This window comes from Mirounga angustirostris, unplaced genomic scaffold, assembly GCF_029215605.1.
Source record: "Mirounga angustirostris isolate CCGP_5_RB_7025 unplaced genomic scaffold, mMirAng1.0.hap1 SCAF_9, whole genome shotgun sequence".
Taxonomy (NCBI): domain Eukaryota; kingdom Metazoa; phylum Chordata; class Mammalia; order Carnivora; family Phocidae; genus Mirounga; species Mirounga angustirostris.
The window spans coordinates 61,192,206-61,213,686 of NW_026991717.1; the positions used below are offsets into that span (position 1 = coordinate 61,192,206).

At 38.1% G+C, this 21,481-nt stretch overlaps 2 protein-coding genes and 1 pseudogene across 19 annotated transcripts in view; 2 read left to right on the forward strand and 1 right to left on the reverse strand.

Moving 5' to 3' along the window:
* Positions 1 to 7,826, reverse strand: part of GANC (glucosidase alpha, neutral C) — a 72,244-nt gene extending 64,418 nt beyond the window's left edge. For 5 of the 13 annotated variants that reach the window (XM_045900278.3, XM_064570595.1, XM_054513578.2 and 2 more), the window contains exons 1-4: positions 7,337 to 7,551; positions 6,636 to 6,978; positions 5,153 to 5,215; positions 3,675 to 3,783 (exon numbers count right to left, since the gene is read on the reverse strand). In XM_045900278.3, coding sequence (XP_045756234.1) covers positions 3,675 to 3,783; positions 5,153 to 5,215; positions 6,636 to 6,664 — 201 coding nt within the window. In that variant the 5' untranslated portion in view covers positions 6,665 to 6,978; positions 7,337 to 7,551. Of the gene's footprint in view, positions 1 to 3,674; positions 3,809 to 5,152; positions 5,216 to 6,635; positions 6,979 to 7,336; positions 7,553 to 7,579 lie in introns of those variants that run through there. The other 8 variants (XM_045900280.3, XM_045900281.3, XM_045900282.3 and 5 more) reach the window with 6 other exon arrangements.
* The window catches only part of TMEM87A (transmembrane protein 87A), a 42,839-nt gene continuing 29,106 nt past the window's right edge, over positions 7,749 to 21,481 (forward strand). For all 6 annotated transcript variants that reach the window (XR_010405038.1, XM_045900285.3, XM_045900287.3 and 3 more), the window contains exons 1-6: positions 7,749 to 7,892; positions 9,158 to 9,218; positions 11,693 to 11,778; positions 16,714 to 16,827; positions 18,955 to 19,005; positions 19,084 to 19,128. Coding sequence is in view for 5 of the 6 variants with exons in the window: in XM_045900285.3 (XP_045756241.1) it covers positions 7,749 to 7,892; positions 9,158 to 9,218; positions 11,693 to 11,778; positions 16,714 to 16,827; positions 18,955 to 19,005; positions 19,084 to 19,128 (501 nt within the window). In the remaining variant the exon portion in view is untranslated. The remainder of the gene's footprint in view (positions 7,893 to 9,157; positions 9,219 to 11,692; positions 11,779 to 16,713; positions 16,828 to 18,954; positions 19,006 to 19,083; positions 19,129 to 21,481) is intronic.
* On the forward strand, positions 13,695 to 13,794 carry LOC123862589 (U6 spliceosomal RNA; annotated as a pseudogene).

Genomic DNA, 21,481 nt, shown 5'->3' on the forward strand with positions numbered 1-21,481 from the left:
CGGACAGAATACATCGCTCTGTTCTGAAGTCACAAGACTGGATTTTACCATGTTTCTCAATCCAGGTCAAATTTTCACTGAAGGTAAAAAAAAATTGGTAAAAAAACCAATACAAAACTCTAAAAAGCAGTCAACATTTTACTGTTAGCTTTCTTTTTAGATGTTCTCTTGGAAGTCTCTTTACCAAATATCTACCTGATTATTTTTTCATCAGGAATAGGCAACACACTATAACAGGACCCTGTATGAGAAAACTTAAATGCAGTTTAACCTACAACTGGCTTTTCTTCAAAGCCTAGATGTCCTGAGCTGGAGACAACACACAGGGCCACACTTCAGTTTGTTCTGTAACATGACCGTGTCCCAGGAACATCATGTTTGAGCTGAACTGTGTCTCCCCCAAACTCTAAATTCTTATTTTGAAGCACTGCCCCTCAGTATGATGGTATCTGGAGATGGGGCCTTTGGGAAGTGATTAGGTTTAGATAAGATCATGAGGGTGGGCTTATGATGGGATTAGTGCCCTTAGAAAAAGAAACCAGAGATTTAGCTCTCTCTCCACTATCTGAAAATATAAGAAGAAGATGATAGTCTATAAGCCAGGAAAAGGGTCCCCAAAGACACCTTGATTTTGGATTTCCCAGACTCTAGAACTATGGTAAATCAGTATCTGTTGTTTAAGATACCCAGTCTATGGTATTTTGTTATGGGAACCTGAGCTAAGACAATGTTGAATGAAGCTTGGTTCTGTTTCCTGGTTACTTATATTGGGGGAAGGGGATTGAGAAGAAGATTTCAAAAATTAACAGATCTTGAGAACAAAGTTACTGCTTTAAGAGATGTAATGGTGTGGCGGCAGGCAGAGACACCAAGAATGCTGGGTTTGTCAGAATCTGCTGAATCCGTGAAATCTGAGAACTACAGCTGTGAGCTGAATATGATCCTCTTAGACTTTGGACTCTCTCTCTCTGAACCTGAAGTAAAAAGCTGTCATTCTGAATAAGTAGATACGTGCAGCTTGTTTTGAATCTCCAGACCACACCTATACCATGTCCTAACATGAAATCTCCCATGACACACCCATTTCGTCCCAGAAACCACCTCAAATGGAGGATGCTTGTCTATGCAATGAGCTGGATACAAGGTTCAGACAACTTTAGAGATTAATGTCCGGGTCCTCGTTGTCTCTACCAGACTGATAGAGGACATAAAATCCTGAGTCTCTCTTAGTCATCTCAACTCCAAGTGACAAGAAAGCCCAGAATTTCAGGGTGATCCCCTAAACATATATATTTGCCTGAGATCAGAGCATGCAGATTCTCTATGCAGCCCCAATATTTCTAATACCTGAACATGAAGTCTGTTCCAAGGGGTCCTCAAAGTTCTCAGTCTTGGGAGCCATGTTACTGACATCCTGGATAACCTGCCCTTGCTTGTTGGGCTTCTCAACTCCCTTCTGAGCCATGTGCTACCTTCTGCTGAGATTCTGTGGGTCCTCCTGGACTGTGGCTTCTTTTCCTTGGGAGGCATCCAGATCTGGTGGACTCTGGTTCTGGCACCTGACCTGAACAGCACTGTCTCTCACGTTTTCAGGCTCCAAAGAGGGATGTGTATAGAGAACTGATCCACAGTTTTGTAAAAGGTTGTGTGTGGGGATCTACCACTAACTGCACTGGTATCAAGGTGCATGGACATTTGCATTCTGGCCCACAGAGTGCTTTTGCCTCATTTACTTTGCTTCACCATGAGTCTTCATGACAGTGGATATTCAGATGCTCAATATACTGAGGCTCCCCAAGGATGGAAAGCGATTCTTGCCCTGACTATGGGATAGCTACAACTCTCTGGGTTTAGACACACTGGAGACAGGAATGAAAATGAGCAAATGACAAAAACAAAAACAAAAACAAAAAACCCCCCAAACAAAAAAAACATAAAACAAAACAAAAAAATAAAGGAAAAAGAAAGGAAGGTACCTGACATCTGGTGGCAGGCTTAATGACTATGACTCTTGGAAGGTTCCTAGTGGACTCCTTGCATTTCCTGGAGCCAACTGCTTCTGTTGACTATGAATACAGAGGTTTGGCTGGGTGTCAGGCTATTAGACCACATGCAAATGGCAGGTGGCTCCCCAGGAAGGAAATCAGTGCTACTCCATGTTTTCCCATGAATAGCTATCAAACTATGCTAAAAAAAAATGATTAGTATAGACATGGATCAGTTGTAGAGGACCTATGACTTTGGGCGGGGGGGGGGGGGGGAGTACCATGAACAAAGAACTCAGAGGCATCAAAGATGCCAAGCAAGGGGGCAAATGCCTCCAGAAAAAAAAAAGGTGGTATAAAAGCAGCACTAGGTTTCAGAGAAAGGTTAACCATCCCATCTGTGTAGTTAAGAGACATGAACTAAGTATACTGCTACCACAATATACCCTTAAGTAACCAGAAGTTGGGGACAGGGGACAGGGATAGAGAACATAGAACTGTTGACATGATTTTAGCCCTTATTTTGAATTCAGGCAAGAAAAGTATGTTAGAAAACTCCACATCTACGAAATAGCTAAATTTTCTAAAATTTGTAAGGAAGGTAGCCTTCTTCAGTGTGCAACTGATCCTCCTGTCTGGGAATAAAGTTGGAACCCTTTGCTAAATTAAAGGTCTTACAAATGTTATAGAGATCCCCCTGCTGTGGAGAAGTTTTTATTCTGTCTTCCCTGAAGTGGTTCCTCAGTGTAGCACCATGGGGTGAGAACTATGCCACAGGGAGATCTCTCACAACTTTGCAGGAAAAGGGGGGATTTCTTCTCAGTCACCTATTAGGGAACCTAGACTGCATGGCTTTAAGTATGTCTTTTAGTTACATGAACTACCAATTAAGTCATATTGGTTTGAGAGGGCTTAGAAGCATCTGAAGCTTCTAAGAAGACAGGGAGGCTCTGGAAGTGAGGATCAGGCTAGGAGCATGGGTACTTGTGCACGGTCACACTTCCTGGCTCAGCCCATATAGCACTTCCTCTGTGACTGGCCCATCCGAAGTAGCATGATGACTTGACAAGTGAGAAAAAGTACTTAATATACTGCTCTAATCCTTTCAGTATGTAATAACTAGGGTGATCTGCTAGTGAAGCAGTTTAGGAGATGGAACATTTGTGACTTAGGTTTTCAACTATATAGTCCCTTGTTCCCCTGGCCCACCCACATTTTGAGGTTTGGACAGTCACTGAATCTGTACCTTGCTCAGGCTGCACGCTCAAGTGCACACTGTCTAATAGTAACAGAACATGGGTACTTGATAGAGTTGACAGATGCAGGTGAAAACTCTGATTACCAGCTGCATGACTTTGAGCAGGTGACTTTCTAGTCACTTTTCTGTATTATTAGGACGAATTAAAAGGAAATAACATTTGTAAAACATCTAGGAAAGCATGTGATACACAGGCAATCTATAAGTTAACATTCACATTACTGTTAAAGTAGTATTCATGTATATAACATTGCTTTATCTACATTAGTGTAGATAATGTTACATTATTACTGTAGATGACATTACTTCCCTAACGAAGTTTATTTTTGAAGCATACGTAGTTTTAATTAGCCTTTGTGGAAATTTACTTCATTCAAACCCAACTTAATATAGAAACAAATAATTCTCTGTAGGAAATACTTCTCTCTCACCTTGGTTGTTTCGCTGATGATTTGGAACTTGGTGCTGTCTTTGCCTATTGTGGCTGAGTCTAGTGATGCCTGATAGGTGGCTCTCCTGGAGAGCTGCTGTTTCTGACGCCTGCCGATATACAGAATACAAATACCTGAGAATTATTTGTGACTGTCAGCATCCAAAAGACTATATTATCATGTGGAAGTCATTAAACTTCACTATGATGGTAAATGAACTGGGTCCAGGCAGTATTAGTACTCTAATAAAGTACTAACAAGAGTACTTTGTTATTACAGTGCCAATAAAATTAGTACTAATAAGAATAATACGAATGAAATTGTTCAACATAGCACTGCCCAAGGATGGCATTTTGTCCACTTTATTGAGAAGGTGGGGCAGTTTTCATAGATGACATTTATTAGCTTGTTAATTTTCCTTCCTCTTTCCATGAAATGTACACTTCAATAGAAACTCAATAAATTCTAATGGAAATCCAATATAATCCAATGACTTAACAAAATGACCAAGAGTTTCCTATAGAATTCCCTCTAAGGTACCTATTCAGAATTTAGGTGATCTGATTTTCTTCCTTTAGAGTAGTGTGAATTAATTAGAAAGTTGTAACATAGGATACAATTTTTGGTGGTTTCAGGTTTAGGATCACGGAAAGACACTCAACAGAAAGATTTTAAAGAAATTTTTTTTTGAAGCTCTGGGGAAATAGGTAATCTTATATAGTGGTGATGGGAGTACAAAACGGTACAATCCCTATGGGGGAGGGGGCCTCTGGTAATAGGTATAATTTTAAATGTATCTATTCTTTGATGCAGTAATACCATTCCTGGAAATTAATCCTATAAATACACTTATAGGTGTAGGAAATGACATATGTATAGCTTTTCATTATGGCATGATTTTATAGCTAAAAGATTAAAAACTCAAGGATCTACCAATAGGAAGGAGACTGAATAAATCATAGTACATACTATACAGCTATAAATAGAGAGGGCAATCTCTATATACTCATGCAGAGCTCTTCAGAATAAACTATAAAGCAGAAAAAAAAGGACACAACAGCATATATAGGAAGCTACTTGGTATAAGAAAGGCAGTGATATAAGGATGTATGTATTTACAAAAAGAAATACTGGGAGGATAAATAAGAAATTAATAAATCTGGTTACTTAGAGGGACAAGATGTGGAATGGGGTGATAGGGGACAGGCATGGGAGTAACACTTTTCAAAGTATATCTTTTTATATTATTTGACTTCTGAAACCTGTAAAAGTATTATCTATTCAAATACATAAACACTTTTAAAATATGTATTTATTGAGAAATTTAAATAAGACAAAGTAAGTGTATAAAGGTGAATGTCTCCTGTCTGATGAATTTCTTAATGATTACATTTCCTAATTGACCCTTTCCTTAAAAAGCCTATAAACATTGCAATATTGAAATGTTTTGATCTAGGTAATACATTTCCTCTCCTTACCTGTAGAAAGCAATCTTGCTGCAATCTTTGAAAATGTTTTTATCCACAGCTTCATCTTCAACACTAAATAAAAAGACATTTTAAGAAACATATTTTCTATAAGGTCTGTGAATCCAATTTTTGTTCCTGCTCTAACTATAGCATGAACGCAGGTAATAAACTTCTGCAATGCAAAACTGTGTCATGGCCATAACATAACACGATAGCCGCTGTGCTGCAGAATAACATCTTTTTGTAAATCACACAAGATAAACAACAAAACATCAAGTTCTGGGATTACTCTGAAAGCACTGGAAAAAGAGTATTGTCACTTACAAGGAAGAGTTCTTTTAAAATAATGGCTGAAGGCTATGACTACAACAATAAAATCAGAAGCAAAAACACACAAAAAACCCAAATGAAAAAAAAAATCTACCCACTTATTTATTCAATAAAATATTTTCAGAATATTCCTACTGAGTGCTGGGCTCTAAGGAAGATATGAAGAGATGTGTCTGAGTTTCCTACAAGAGCCTAACCAACAAGCACAAATCAACCTGACAAATGCTTTAACAGAGGTATATGCAAGGAGGAGAATAATAGAAACAGATGTAGAAGGAAAATTTTTTGCTTTTTAAGATGATGCTGGCAATTAGGAGCCAATGCTTTCTAAAACCAAGTTCCCAGAACAGCTGTTTCTGGAATAGAACATGAATAAGATACATGCATATTGCTACTAGAGAATATGTATTTAAATTAGCGTCCAGTGGCACCTGGCTGGATTAGTCAGTCCATGCAGCATCTTGATCTCGGGGTTCTGAGTTCGAGAGCCCCGTGTTGGGTATAGAAATTTCTTAAAAATAAAATCTTTAAAAAATAAATTAGCCTCCGTATGATTAAAACAACCATAGGCTGTAAGGAGGGGGAAACACACTGGCCTTCAAGCAGACATGTTGCTGAATACAGCTGTAGTCAGCATGTCTATGAATATGTAGGAAACTATGATTGAACACAAATTTCAAGATATTAAGAAAACAAGCCCACACAGATACACTTGGCTGTACTAAATTATTTTCTTGGAAGTCATCAAATCCTTCACTGATGCAGTCTTTGTCACTGTTTCTTTTAATCAACTGTGCAAAGATTAGAGAAATTTGCAGTCTTTGCTTTCCAGCTTTGAAGAATGAGCTCAGTAATAATATAGGAAGATGGGGGTACAGCTGAACATGGAAAGCAACATGCTTGAAATTCTCATGTTACAGTTCTGATCACAACTCTTCAACTGTTTTGTGAACCATCCTGAAAGTATTTTGAGGGGCTATTAATATCAACTAATTCCCTGGGGAATTGAGAAAAAATGATAAAGTACATAAATATGAAACATGCAAATAAGAGGCCATTCAAACAATCAGTAAAACCTTCAACACCAGAATGTTGCTTTCAGCTACTATCTATCCCCTGCTGTCTGGATTCAGTCCCTGCAGGACCACCACTGGGCCTTTACCTGATTTCCTCTTTCCCAGCAGCTTCCATGGCTTCCCAGTCAATCCGACTGACTTGCAGCGCTCAGGGCAAGGCCAAGGGCAGTCTTTTTTAAAACGCCGATTGGACGTTTTTCTAAATTACAACCAGGACTTCACCACTGTCAGGTCCTGGGAAACGGAGTCCTCTCCAGGTCCTTAAGGAGTAGCAAATCTGCACTTACTACTGGGTTTTCCAGGCCCAAACTTGCGTTTCGAGGGATTTAGTTGGCCACTTTTTCTTGGTTACGAGCGCCCGACGAAGAACTGCTTTCATTAGGAACCAACACTGTCTTTGCAGTGGAGGGGGCGTGTACTCAAAGAGCCCTAGAGGATAAAAGTCAAGAGCGTGAGAACCAGGAAGTACCGAGACCGCTTGCCCGACCCAGGCCAAATTTCTGCAGGTTTATCTCAGTGACCGTGACGCCACAGGTACTGAAAACTGACCCACTCTTTCAGTTTTTAATAGAAAGTGCTGGCCGGCTCTGTGCTGAAGATTGATGTTCCCCGGTCAAATTCTGCAGCATCATACTTTATACAGAACGGTCTTTATAAAGGGCATATCTACTACAGTCCAAACAGTTCAGTAAGTGCTTATACTCTACCACTGCCAAATTCCAGTCTTTGCTTAAATATCTCCAGAAAACCGAGAACTCACTACTACGCGCCAAACAGGCGGACTTACGGCTTTCCCAGACTTCTGGCCCCAGCGACTGACTTTGATCTAGAAGGGATGACAGGCTGGGGCGAACGAGAGGAGGAGAGAGCCAAACGCTACACTGGGTGCTTGCTTGGTCCCCAGGCCCTTTAAGGGCCGGGAGAGAGAAGAGCCGACCGAAGCGGAGGCGGCTTTTGGTGAACATCCTAACGCTCCAAGGTGACCGGGTTACCACGGGACTACGCCTGCGCTGTACGGTCTAAAACTCACACGAGGTCGTGACGGCTGGCTTAGGGAGGGGCTGCTGGGTGGCAAAACAAACAAGCACCGCGAGGTTTCGAGGACCCGGATATTCCCGCCCCCAGAGCAGAGCCGGAAGAGGGCGGGGCGAACCGGAAGAAGGTGAAATGCTTTCGGTAGGCGCTCCACGGCTGTGAAGATGGCGGCGGCTGCGTGGCTTCAGGTGCTGCCTGTCATTCTTCTTCTTTTGGGGGCTCAGCCGTCCCCATTGTCGCTCCTCGGTGTAGGACCGGCACCTGTCGCCGCTGCCGACCGATCCAAGTGGCACATTCCGATACCGTCGGTGAGTGTTCACTTCAGAAGCAACTGAGCCTGGAGGAACAAGGGGTGGGGCTACGGCGGCCCTAGGGGTCCATGAAGGTTTCGCAAAAGTCCGCTTCCGAAGGGGTGGAATTACCTGGAGCGTCTGTGTCGCTGGTTAGCAGGGACCCACCTCCTTGGAGTGGAAAGCCGTGCACTTCTGTGGGTAGGTTAGCGGGAGTGCCAGGGCCACTTCAGGAGCGGAGGAGAATGGTGGAGCGGTTTCTTATCAGCTAAGTCGGAACTTTGAATGCTTTATTTGAGACGGGAAAGTTGATGAATAGGTAGAGAACGGTTTCCCTTTCAGCCGAAGTTTCACAGAATCCAGTGACCCCGAGTTGGATGAGAGCGATCTGAAGTTGGTGTCTTTCTTTTTTTGCTCTGCACTTCTTTATTACTGGGTGATTCTACTTACGAAGTTGTTTGATTTCATTGGAACTTTGCAGTGGTTATTCTAAGCTTTGCTGTGTGATTAGGAAGCCTAGGCATTTATAAAATGTATTCTAACATGAGAATGGCTGAAATGGAAGAAATTGTATTCTAAAATTTGATATGGTAAAGGTAGTCTTTCTTTTGGACAATTTACTAGATAGGTTGACCCTTTCTGTCCCCCCACCCCCTCCTTTAAACCTCATTTGAGTAAGAGCTATAGTCCTGCGAGCCAGCAAATCAGATGCACCCAGGAAATGCCAAAAAGCATTTTGTCCTTTTGAAACCACGGTGGCCTTTTTGTTTCGTTCTGCTCTGCTCACTGGTTGTAATGTCCAAATCTTATTTGAGCTTTTACATAGCAAGCATTATAGCTTTTGTTCATTTGGTGAAGATCTTCAGGTTCTGACTTTCAGGTGTTGTTGCTGAAATGGTTACTAGTTAAATTCGTCTTGTCTGCTCATACAGTAGTTTATTTGAAGAAATGATTGGATTATTCTGAACAGTGATTAGTGAGTAAAGGGAATAAACTAATTAAGGAGTACCTCCCATGAAGATTTAAGTTGGGATTTCTGTCAGCTTCTCTCCTAGAGTCCTTGCTTCATGGCTTGCGGGGGGGGAAAAGATTGTGTCTGCACCAAGCTACAAAACTGCAGTTTGGATATGGTTGAATTTTACTAAAAGGAAGGATGTTGATGTATTTTTTGTTGTTAAGAAAACTAACTTAAACATTTTATAAATTTAGGTTTTTATAACAATTCTGCCTTGGGAATTAAAGTGAGCTGATGCTAATTATCTTTCTCTCCTTTATCTTTGCAGGGGAAAAATTATTTTAGTTTTGGAAAGATCCTGTTCAAAAATACCACTATCTTCCTGAAATGTGAGTTTTTGCATTTCATGAAGTTTTTATTTGAGTTTTTAAGCGATCCTTAAACTTTTTAAATTACCTAGTTTCTATCTCTGACCTACTCTAAACATGAACTTTAAAATTTAATAGTCTGGCACTATCTAGGCATAAACATTGTAGTGTAATTAAGGTCTTTTCAGTGAGTAATTTTCAGAATACTTGTGTGAACTTTGTTTTCTTCTCTTGTTTCTCTGGTGTTTACTATATACAGTTAGACAAATTATGTTGTTTGATTGTCTGCATGGTGTTTTAATCTGTCCTGTGTTAGAGATACCACTGACTTTGCTTTTGTGTGCTTGTTAGATGTTTACTGAACACATGACTTAGGTTTGTCAGACCTTTGGCTCTGAATGAATATGTTCAGTAAACCTTTGTTTACAGAAGGAGTATTTTACTATTTGGATCTTTGGAAGAGGAAGCTCAAAGATATTACCGGGGTATAGGGATTATTATAGAACAAAACCAGTCTGTCCAGTGAGAAAACCACTGTATCTGAATCCAGAATATCCTGTTGCATATTAAAGAAAGGCTTCCTTTTATTTTTGAAACTGGCTTTATTTTAGGGTAAGTGATCATGGATAGCTCTGTTTCGGGATCAGGGATAGAAGTTCAGATCATCCGTGTGTGCTTCTTTGCATGTCTTTCTCCATGAAAGTGCAAAGTTGTAAGTTGTAGTTGGATGATTTTGTTTTAATCATTTAGTAAGTAGTTATTAAAAACCTATTATGTGCCAGGCATTGTTTTAAACAGCAGGGAAGTGATAGAAAAGGCCCTCTCTCTTACTGAGCTTACAGTCTAACAGGAGTGAAGGGGGCCAGTAAAATTTCTATAAAGAATAGACTATGTCTATGAAAATACAATCTCTTGACTGATGACTTAAATTTGGTTTAAATCAGATTACTGAAATAAACTGGTCTGTCTTGTGAGGTTGATGTGCTAGATAAGAGTAACTTTTAGGGATAACAGTATTTGGTTTTTTTGAATAGCCTGACAGCCTGCATGCCGGTCTGCCTTTTTATCATGTATAGTCTTTTCTCACCTGTATTTTGATCAGCTGGTGCTTTGCCAACTTACACAAGCTGCATTATTTTGCAGTGTTTACATTTCATTTTTTGGGAGAATTTGAGGCTCCTTAAAAATTACATTGTCTTTCATTTTGTTACTTCTCTGCTTTCTCACATTTACCTTGTCTCTGATTGTATACTTTAGGGCTATCGTATATAGCTTTCCATGAAATTGCCAGGACCATTTTCGTCTCTTAATGCCATCCATTCAAAGTTCTGAATGGTGTCTTTTAACATACATAGCATTTTTTCAGCCAAGTCTTTCTGCAGATCTTCTGTTTAGGGGATTTTCTTATTGGCTCTGTTGAGTTAATCCCATCTTTGTATGGTTCTTCTGAATAGTTAACAGTGAGATCACAAATATCCTTTTTATCATTTCCATAAATTCTATTTAGCACATCAGAGTTTTGTGTATTTTAATTGACCCTCGTAAAAGTATGTCACTTGAAAATTAATTTGAGAAAACAATTTAAAACAAAGAAAAGGGAAAGGTAATAATTTTAGGTGTGGACCTTTTGTTAAGAACCAAAAATAGATTCCTAGATGCAGTCATGTTTATCTTTGTCACATTTGTATAAGGCAGGTATCTTCTAGTATATTTTCTGTAACACAGCTGGAATCAAAGATAAACTGACTTCCAGGTGGGACAGCTGATCAGTGATATAGTCAGATTTATGCTCTCAAATTTTCAGACTAATGCCTTGGTCCACTAGGATACTCTTTCCAAACTGTTTAATTAGTTATGAGGCTCTGACTCATGAGGTTCGTTGAGGCCTCTCTTAAGGTGGGTTTTGGAAAGAGTCTTTCATTTTTGCTTTTGGTCTTCCTGCCTTCCCCAGCCAGGTTTGCTTTTTTTCCTTTTTTCTTTCTGTCTAGTTTTGATATCTTTCAAGGTCTAAGCCATTAATTTTTCCCTCAGTGGAACTCTTTTGAATACTGCCTTATGATGTCCCTAATGTTATTCCTTGTTTCTCCAACTAGAATGTAGCCTCCTACAGAGTCCTGTTCTCTAGCCTAACAGTGTCATGTAGCTTTGTATACTTAAGTGCTCTGCTCAGTAAATATTTGAATGATAATAGAAGAGTGGTTTTAACTTAGGACTGCTGTATCACTTCCAGGTTTTTTGCAACAGAGAACCAGAAATTGAGGTTTTAAGGCATAAAAGTAGACACATTTAAGCAGGTCAGAAACTTCTTTTGTGAACAACAGTACTTTTATCTGAAGAATATCCACTTCTTTTTACGTATATTACTTCAGTACCTTGTGTTGGGAGAAGAGATGGTCTTTGAGTATCTAAATTTAGCAGGAAAAATAGAATGTGTAACAGTTTAGGAAAAATGCTTTGGGAATCATCTTTATTCACAAAGTTTTCTTCTTTTATAGTTGACGGAGAACCTTGTGATGTGTCTTTGAATATAACCTGGTATCTGAAAAGTGCTGATTGTTACAATGAAATATACAACTTCAAGGTAAGGAATATAAAATTAACAGACTTTCTTGGACTTTAAATATCCTGTCCTACCTTATAGAGGAAGGAGTGTCATGTAGCTAGCAGGAGAAGAGCTGAAATTAGAATCTTCTGTGCTTCCCAGTTTGCAAACCTACTGTGCTAGCAATTCTCAAACTTTTTGGTCTCAACCCTTAAAATTTACTGCAGACTTCTGCTCACTTTGGCAGCACTGTAGGAATGCTGACAGTACTGAATCCCATCTTTGGCCCTCCATTTTGTTTATGTTTGTTTAGTTGCTTCTCTTGTGGGGCTATGTGTTTCAGGCCCCTTGGAGATTATTATAACATAACCTTAGAAATATCCAAAAATCTATTATCAAACTCAACACCCAGAGAACAAATAATCCAGTCAAGAAATGGACAGAACACATGAACCACATTTCTCCAAAGAAGACATACAAATGGCCAACAGACTCATGAAAAAATGCTCAACATCACTCAGCATCAGGGAAATACAAATCAAAACCATGAGATACCACCTTATACCAGTCAGAATGGCTAAAATGAACAAGTCAGGAAATGACAGGTGTTGGTGAGGATATGGAGAAAGGGGAACCCTCCTACACTGTTGGTGGGAATGCAAGCTGGTGCAGCACTCTGGAAAACAGTAGGGAGGTTCCTCAAAAGGTTGAAAGTAGAGCTACCCTACAACCCAGCCATTGTACTACTAGGTATTTATCCAAAGGATACAAATATAGTGATTCGAAGGGGCACATGCACCCCAGTGTCTATAGCAGCAATATCCACAATAGCCAAATGAAGGAAAGAGCCCAGATGTCCATCAACAGATGAATGGATAAAGAAGATGTGGTATATATATACACAATGGAATATTACTCAGCCATCAAAAAAGGGAAATCTTGCCATTTGCAACAATGTGGATGGAACTAGAGGGTATTATGTTAAGTGAAATAAGTCAGAGAAAGACAATTACATGATCTCATATGTGGAATTTAAGAAGCAAAACAGGATCGTAGGGGAAGGGAGGGAAAAATAAAACAAGATGAAATCAGAGAGGGAGGCAAACCATAAGGCAAACCTTTTTTGTTTAAAGATTTTATTTATTTTTATTATTTGAGAGAGAGAGAGTGGGAGAGAGCATGAGCGGGGTGAAGGGTAGAGGGAGAAGCAGAACTCCCCGCTGAGCAGGGAGCCCAATGCGGGACTTGATCCCAGGACTCCAGGATCATGACGTGAGCTGAAGGCAGTCGCTTAACCAACTGAGCCACCTAGGCGCCCAACCATAAGAGACTCTTAACTCTAGGAAACAAACTGAGGGTTGCTGGAGGGGAAGGGGTGGGGGGCTAGGGAAACTGGGTAATGGGCATTAAGGAGGGCATGTGATATATGAGTACTGGTATTATATAAGACTGATGAATCACTGAACTCTATCTCTGAAACCAATAATACACTATATGTTAATTAATTGAATTTAATAAATAAATAAAAAATTTTAAAAGGGGGGGAATGCCTACCAAAGCCAGGATTGGGGGAGGCTTGTTTTGGCCTTCATGAATCTGTTAGAGAGAACATAGTCTTTACCTTTCCTGATGCACAGATGGTGCCACAAGATCTAATTAATGATTAGCTGTTAATTAAGTGCAATGCAAGCTCTTTGCAGGTGCATGGGAATCCTTTGATCTCACTACAGTGCCCTCCTATGTGTCCGCTCACTGTATAATATCTATTGACTAAGGTCTGGATTTTGCAGAGAATAACTCTGCAACTGCTGTGAATTGTCCTCTGCCCATTTTCCTCCCCGTCAGTAAGTTACCCTGAATAAAACTCTGCATAAACTGTAGAGAGTTGCCTCCTTCGTTTTCTTGTCTCAAAATACTTTCTCAGTTTGTGGAATACTTTATTGTTCCTCCTCCACCTTCTAACAAGCACATATACTAAAATTGGAACAATACAGAGAAGATTAGCATGGCCTCTGCACAGGATGACACCCAATTCATGAAGCATTCCTTAAAAAAAATTACTGCAGTTCCCAAAAAGTCTTTTGTTCATGTAGGTTACTGTATTAGAAATTAAAACAGAAAATACAGATATATTTATTAATTTATTTTAAGATAGCAGTAACAAGGCATTGCATGTTAATACAAAAATTTTTTTAATGAAAAATAATTTTTTCCAAAAAAACACAGAAGAGGTATTATTTTGTATTTTTGCAAAGCCCTTCATTTAATGTTGGATATAATAGAAGACAGCTGAATTCTTATATCTTCTTCACTCAGTTTATTGTGATATATTATTTTGGTTGAAGTATATGTACAAAATGTGGCCTCATACAGATACATAGTTAGAAAAGGGAATGATATTTTAATAGTGTTTTCAGATAATTGTGGATAGTGTTCTTTGATTCTATACCAAAACATAACAAGTAGAGTTTCTTAAAGGTTGGTGGCAATGTGGAATCTGAAACCATATCAGTGAACTTTATTCTTACTCTTTTGTATTTAAATAAGTTGGTGTGTCATGCACTTTGGTCTTTTATCTGCGTCTGATTTTGGTTATTTCAAAAAGACTGCTTGACTGAATTTCATAAATCTTTAAAATACTAACTCATTCTACAATTAAGTTGAAATTATATATTTTTTTGTTTTTTTTTTTAAAGATTTTATTTATTTGTCAGAAAGAGAGTGTGCACAAACAGGGGGAGGGGCAGGCAGAGGGAGAAGCAGGCTCCCCGCTGAGCAGGGAGCCCTACGTGGGGCTCAGTCCCAGGACCCTCGGTTCGTGACCTGAGCCGAAGGCAGATGCATAATGACTGAGCCACCCAGGCACCCCGAAGTTATGTTTGCTAATATTACCCTCCTGTCACATCAGAAACTCCTTCTTAAGTATTGGACACTGTTAAGCTCATTGTGAGGAAGAACAATTTGAAAGCTCAAATTTTATCATTGGCAAAGAGTACTCTCGGTTGTCTTCCTTGAAGTAACAGCCTCCCTTTGCCCATTTTCAAGAAAGTATCTCCCAGATAACCAAATCTGAATTACTGTAGTTTGTCAGTTATTCTTTTTTTTTTTTTTTTTTTAAGATTTTATTTGACAGAGAGAGACACAGCGAGAGAAGGAACACAAGCAAGGGGAGTGGGAGAGGGAGAAGCAGGCTTCCCACTGAGCAGGGAGCCTGACGCAGGCTTGATCCCAGGACCCTGGGATCATGACCCGAGCCAAAGGCAGATGCTTAATGACTGAGCCACCCAGGCGCCCCTTGTCGGTTATTCTTTCAGGCAAATGAAAAAAGTGGATAGTTCAGGTTATAAGTCAAAACAGTTGTAAAGTGTTTTATCTCATTTATAATATTTTGCATATTTCCCATTTTGGCTCATAGAATATTAAAAAAATGCACAAACTCAAAAGTCCAGATTTAATAACGTTAATAGTTTTTACTGTTTCATTAAGGACATTTTTATGTAAAACTGGCTTTTTTTTTTTTTTTTTTAAGCTGTATGTGATCGATTGTGATGACTACTGGTACAGTTAACCGACTGAGCCACTCAGGCGTCCCGACTACTGGTACAATTAGATGCCACTGCCTTGGTTCCTGATACGGGGCAGCAATTTTACCTATCATTACTTTTGCATTATCAGTACAAGGGAAATAGCATATTATTTTATTATTAGTAGTGTGGAAATAGTTTTAGACCTCATTTCAGAGTTGACATAGTACACTGTACTTGGGCACTGAAGATATATGGTTCCAAGATGGATATTTCAGGCCTTTTCCATTCTGTTTCTAGTCTCCATTTATTTCTTTTTTCCTTTCTGAAGATACTCTAACTGGTCTTTAAAAAATGTCCACCATCTAGTTGGTTTTTCAAACCTTAAGCGTTTTGATTTCTGCCTTGTGTTAGGGTTTTACATTACCTTTTTTGTGGTGTTGGTGATTGTTTTTTGCTTTTGTACAACATTGGATAGGAGTGGTAGGGAGAGGAAGACTAAAAGGACTGAAGAATTTAGAGAGAAATGATAATATGTCCAGAGTATAGTTTGAAGCATTATTGATCTTTTCCTCTTAATCACTAATTGAATTTATAGTTAAAAACTTCATACATTTGGGGCATCTGGGTGGCTCAGTCTTTGGGCATCTGCCTTTGGCTCGAGCCCTGCATCTGGCTCCTGCTCAGCGGGATGCCTGCTTCTCCCTTTCCCACTCCCCCTGCTTGTGTTTCCTCTCTTGCTGTCCCTCTCTCTGTCAAATAAATAAATAAAATCTGAAAAAAAAATTATCTTCTTAAAAAAAACCCTTCATACATTTGATACTTGGAATAAACTGGTCAAGAGCTTAGCAGATCTGGTCTTTATAGGTAAGATAAGTTAAGAATGTAAAAATTATGTTGGGTTGCCACAGGACAATTATGGAAATGACATGCAGATAGTTGGAGATGTAAAACTGGAGCTTAGGAAAAAAAGGGGAAGATTAGGAATATAGGTATAGGAGAAAAATCACAGAACTGATAGATGCAGCCACAGAAATGATGAGTTTTTTCAGAATATCAACAGTGGGCTATGAATAGCTACAGCAGTTTTGTGCTCTATCTTAGCTTATGAGCACAAGTATATCTTTTTGTTGGTGTTGGCAGTTTAGTTTATTAACTCTTGTAAATATATTTTCTTGTGACAAAACCTTCTGGACTCTGACATTTTCCAGATCTTCCTAGAATTTTTAGAAGAAGTCCTCTTTGTGAGCAATGGACTAGAATTCTGTACTTTAGAGTCTAAAACTGTGAGATTCTTGGATACTATTACACAGTTTTTATCTGATGCTGTTAACTTTTAAAATAGCAAATCCAAGCATGTATCTGTCCTATAGGCAATCTATTTGTTATCTTCTAAATACCTTACTTGTGAAAAGTAAGTTGTATACTTTGTATTTTTCTGTTTTTATAGGCAGAAGAAGTGGAGACATATTTGGAAAACCTTAAGGAAAAAAAAGGTTTGTCTGGGAAATACCAAACATCATCAAAGTTGTTCCAGAACTGCAGTGAACTCTTTAAAACACAGGTAATGTTTGATAGTGGTTGGAGAGAAATAGAAGAGGTGAAATGTGTAATATGTGTATTTTTGGTGATTCCCCATTTCCCACTTCCCAATTCTTTGTTCTTACAGAACTAACTTAGAAGCATGTTCCAAAGTTGCATAGTCAGCCACTTAGTATTTATCTCATTAAAAAGAGGATGTGCTTTCTTTTGTGTGTAAAAAGCAAATCCCTATTTTTTTTTATGGTAGAAAAAAAAATTTGCCACCATCTTAACCATTTTTAAGTGTGCCATTCAGGGGCATTAAGTACATTTGCATTATTGGGCAACTATCAATAGCCATCTCCAGAATTTTCATCATCCCAAACTGACACTTCATAACCTTTAAACAATAACACTCCCCTCCCCCCATCCCTGGTAACAACTATTCTACTTTGTCTCCATGAATTTCAGTATATTAGGTACTTAAAAGGAGTGGAATCATACAATATTTGTTTGGCTTCTTTCCCTTGGTGAAATGTTCTCAAGGTTCATCCATATAGCATGTATCAGAATTTAATTCTTTTTTAAGGACAAATTGTGTGTGTGTATATATGTACATACATACATACCATATGTGTGTGTGTGTATGTGTATATATATATATATTCATCCACTGATGGGCATTTGAAACATTCAATTTTCAGTTCTCTTGTCATCTCATCTAATTGATACGTTCTCAGAAAAATCAGTGTTTCTAGATTTTATTGCTACAGATCTGAACTCAGAGTTGAATTTCACACTTTTTTTTTTTTTTAAAGATTTTATTCATTTATTTGAGAGAGACAATGAGAGAGAGAGAGACTGCACAAGAAGGGGTAGGGTCAGAGGGAGAAGCAGACTCCCCACTGAGCAGGGAGCCTGATGTGGAACTCGATCCTGGAACTCCAGGATCATGACCTCAGCCCAAGGCAGTTGCTTAACCAACTGAGCCACCCAGGTACCCCCCACACCTTTTCTTGAGTAAAGGAGAAGAGTTGAATAATGTTGTGTTTTTAATGCTTTCACATATGTAATCATGTAAGTGGAATTTATATTCTAAAATTTTTTTTCGTAGAAATAGGATCTAGCATCAATTTTTTGATAGAAAAATTATACATTTTATGGGTGTTGAAAATAGTTATTGTTAACTATAGCCTTTTTGTCCTTACTGTGTTTATTGCTTTTGAATATTTAGCAAATTGCCTTGTAGAGGCAGAGTTCACCAAAAGCTAGGTTTTCTGTCCACTTACTAGAAGTAAAGTTGATTTATAAGAAGGCCTTAACTTAATAATTAGTGATTGATAAGCAAATGAAGTAACTGATAATTGAACTATAACAATTGATAACTGAGTTCTTGTTATAGCTTAGATTTTATGGATTTGGAGGAAAAAGAAGATACCTTTAAAATGGTGGAAGAATAAGAAATCTAGAAACAGTGGAATGTTGAGTAAGCGGCTTTCTGTTAGTTTTCTAGCCTGGGAGGATTGATTGGCCTTTCTTGGATTTGATCATGGGAAGCTACCTGTTGTATACTGTTGCCCAAGGTTCACTTTGAGATCTGCTATAATCTTTCCAGGGTCTTGGCATATACCCCTATTGGTAAGCTTACCTCTCCTCCTCCAGTCTAATGTAACAGAGTTGAAATACGTGTCCTAATTACTCAGGAAGGAGAATGCCTCATCTGCTGATAACTGATAAGAAAGGTAATTAGTGTAGTTTTTTTTAGGCATGAGTGTGTGGTGGTGGAAGGAGCATAAGAGTTAAAAATCCTACGTTCAAATCCCATTTCTGCATCTAAAGCTTTATAATGTTGAGCCATATTTTTCTCATCTGTAGCAAGAGAGGGAACCATAAGATCTCTCCATCCTAAGCATATACCTTCTATTTAAGGTTTTTTTTAATTCTTAAAAATCTTTAATTCTTAATAGAAAAATTGAGTGGCCAGTTTAGTCTGATACTATTTTCTAGTTCTCTGCAGGGCTTTATTCACTTGTTTATGGTTAATTGGAAATCTTTTGTCTGTCAGTGCCATATTATTTACTGTTACAGTAAGTTTTGCTTTAACCATTTCTGTGGATTTTGAACTATGCCTTTACTATTATATTTCTTTAATGTTATGTTTCTTTCATAGAGCTTTTCTGGGGATTTTGTGCGATTGCCTCTCTTAGGAGAAAAACAGGAGGTAATTGTTTTCATTGTTATATATTTCTGAGAGTGAAGTAAAAATTCTGAATTAATTTTCCTTTTTTAATGTTTAAAGGCTAAGGAGAATGGAACAAATCTTACCCTTACTGGAGACAAAACTGTAAGTATGGTAGGGAATTTGGGGCATTGAGCACATATTTCAGTTTTCTTAGTTTTATGTGTTTTGAATTATCTTGGTATCGTACCATTTAAAAAAGAAACTTAAGAATGGAAGTTTAAACACCATGTTGGGGCGCCTGCCTGGCTGAGTCAGTAGAGCATGTGACTCTTAATCTTTGGATTTGTCAGTTTGTATCCCACCTTGGGTGTAGAGATTACTAAAAAAAAATAAATGAACTTTAAACACCAAAATGTTAATAATGGTCGTTGTGGATAATATGAGCAATTTTTATTTTATGTGTTTCCTGAATTTTCCCTATTTGCTACAATCTGTTGTTTTTGTAATTATCACCTGATAAATATGACTCATAAATAGGAAGAACCTTTTAAGAAAGAACCTCAAACTCCATCTAAAGTTATCTTATGATAGAATATAAGTGGAAGACAGTTTGGAAAATTGAAATAAGATTGAAAATGATAAATATGCCTTTATTTTCATAATTTACTTTCTAATTCACGATAACTAATTCCTCAAAACTTTACCTCTTAAAAATATAGAGGAAATAAGACTGTTAACCATGTTGGATCATGCTTTTTACAAAACTGATTAAAGTTTTAGATTTTATAATTACTTTATTCAGACATACACATCTCAGAATTCAGCCTTTTAAAACCTATAATTCAGTGTTTTGTATAGTATAGTCACAAGTTGTGCAACCACCAATCAGGATCTAATTCCATCACCCCAGAAAGTCACTGTTTTGAATATGGCAAAGCCATTAGTGGTCACTTTTCTTTCCACCCTTGTCCCAGCCCTAGGCAACCACTATTCTGTCTACGAATTTGGCTGTTCTATTCATTTTTATATAAATTGAATCATGCAGTTTGTGGTCTTGTGTCTGGCTTCTTTCACAATTTAAAACTCTGTCTTAACTTTTACTTCCTTCTTGTGCAGAACCTTAAGATCAGTCAGAGGTGAGTGATTAGGGCCTTCTCAGGCCTCTCTTAAGTGTATGTGTATAGCTCCGCATATATGTGCACAAATCTGCATGTGCTTGTAGCCTTGTAGATTTTCAGGAATATTTTGGAGCTTTTCAAAGCCCCTATGGTCATCTCATTTCCAGTTTTTCCTTTTAAGTTTTTAGTCAGCCTCTTGATAGCCCAGCCTACTAACATCAGCTGGGGGGACAGTTGTGATCTATCACAGTTGCTGCTGAGTGCCTTTGACAGTGTCCTGAGTATAGGATCCTTTCCACTGAATGAGGCTGGATTAGGTCATATAAAAGATAAGACCTGGGAAAGGAGCTTTTCAGCACCTGCCAGACAGTTTTAGGGCATCTCCAAACTTGTTCTGTTTTTTCCAGTGGCTGCCAAACTGCTGTTTTTCACAGCCGTTACAGTTGCGAGAACTTTGGTTTTAAGGTGCTTGGAAGAGGGAGATGGGATTAGGATGAACAAAAACACCACAGGCTTGCTTTTCTTAATGAGACCCAGCTGTTTTTCTTAAGGTAACACATTTAGGGTTGGCGCAAGTCTTTAGCTAATTTCTGGACTTGCAGAAATGTTGATTTAGATAATTTTTGCCCGTGTTCTTGTTGCTTTTAGGGGTGAGTGCATTTTCAGAGGTCCTCATTCTGCCATTCTGGAAGTGTCCCCACTTTTCCTGCCCTGACTTACAGTTATAGAATTTTAACCTAAAGATGAGTTTGGCACTGCAGAACTCATTACATTTTTTTTTTTTTTTAACAATGTTGGTTTTTTTTCTTATTGCTAATCTGTTCAAAAATTTAGAAAACATACATAAATGCAAAGAAAATAATTATCTGTAATACTACCATACACTGATAGAGTTTAAATATATTTACTTTATAGTCTTTTGTCTCTGAGCATGCTTATATTTATTTAATAATGGGAATCCTACAATTTGTATTATGTTGTAACTTTTTTTTTTAGCTTGGCAGTGTAACATGGACATCCTTCCAGTTTAGTAAATATCGTTATGACATCATAATTTAAGTCACTGCAGAGTATTTCATTGTATGAATACATTGCAGTTTGTTAGCAAACTATCTGTTGTTAGACATTTATGTGTTTCATTATTTTGCAATTTTAAACAGCACTTCAGTGATTAATTTTGAAGATTTAAAAAAATTTTTATATTCTGATTTCAAAAGACTTCCATGTTGGCAAACATGTTGCTTATATAACTTAAAAGTAAAAATCCCTTGTAATTTTATTTTCTAGCAGTTCAGTGTGATTACACAGAACACATGCATATTGACCAAAGTGAGATCATATTATATATCCTGCTGTGTAATTTGTTTTCACTTAATAGATTGGTACATTGAGTGCTC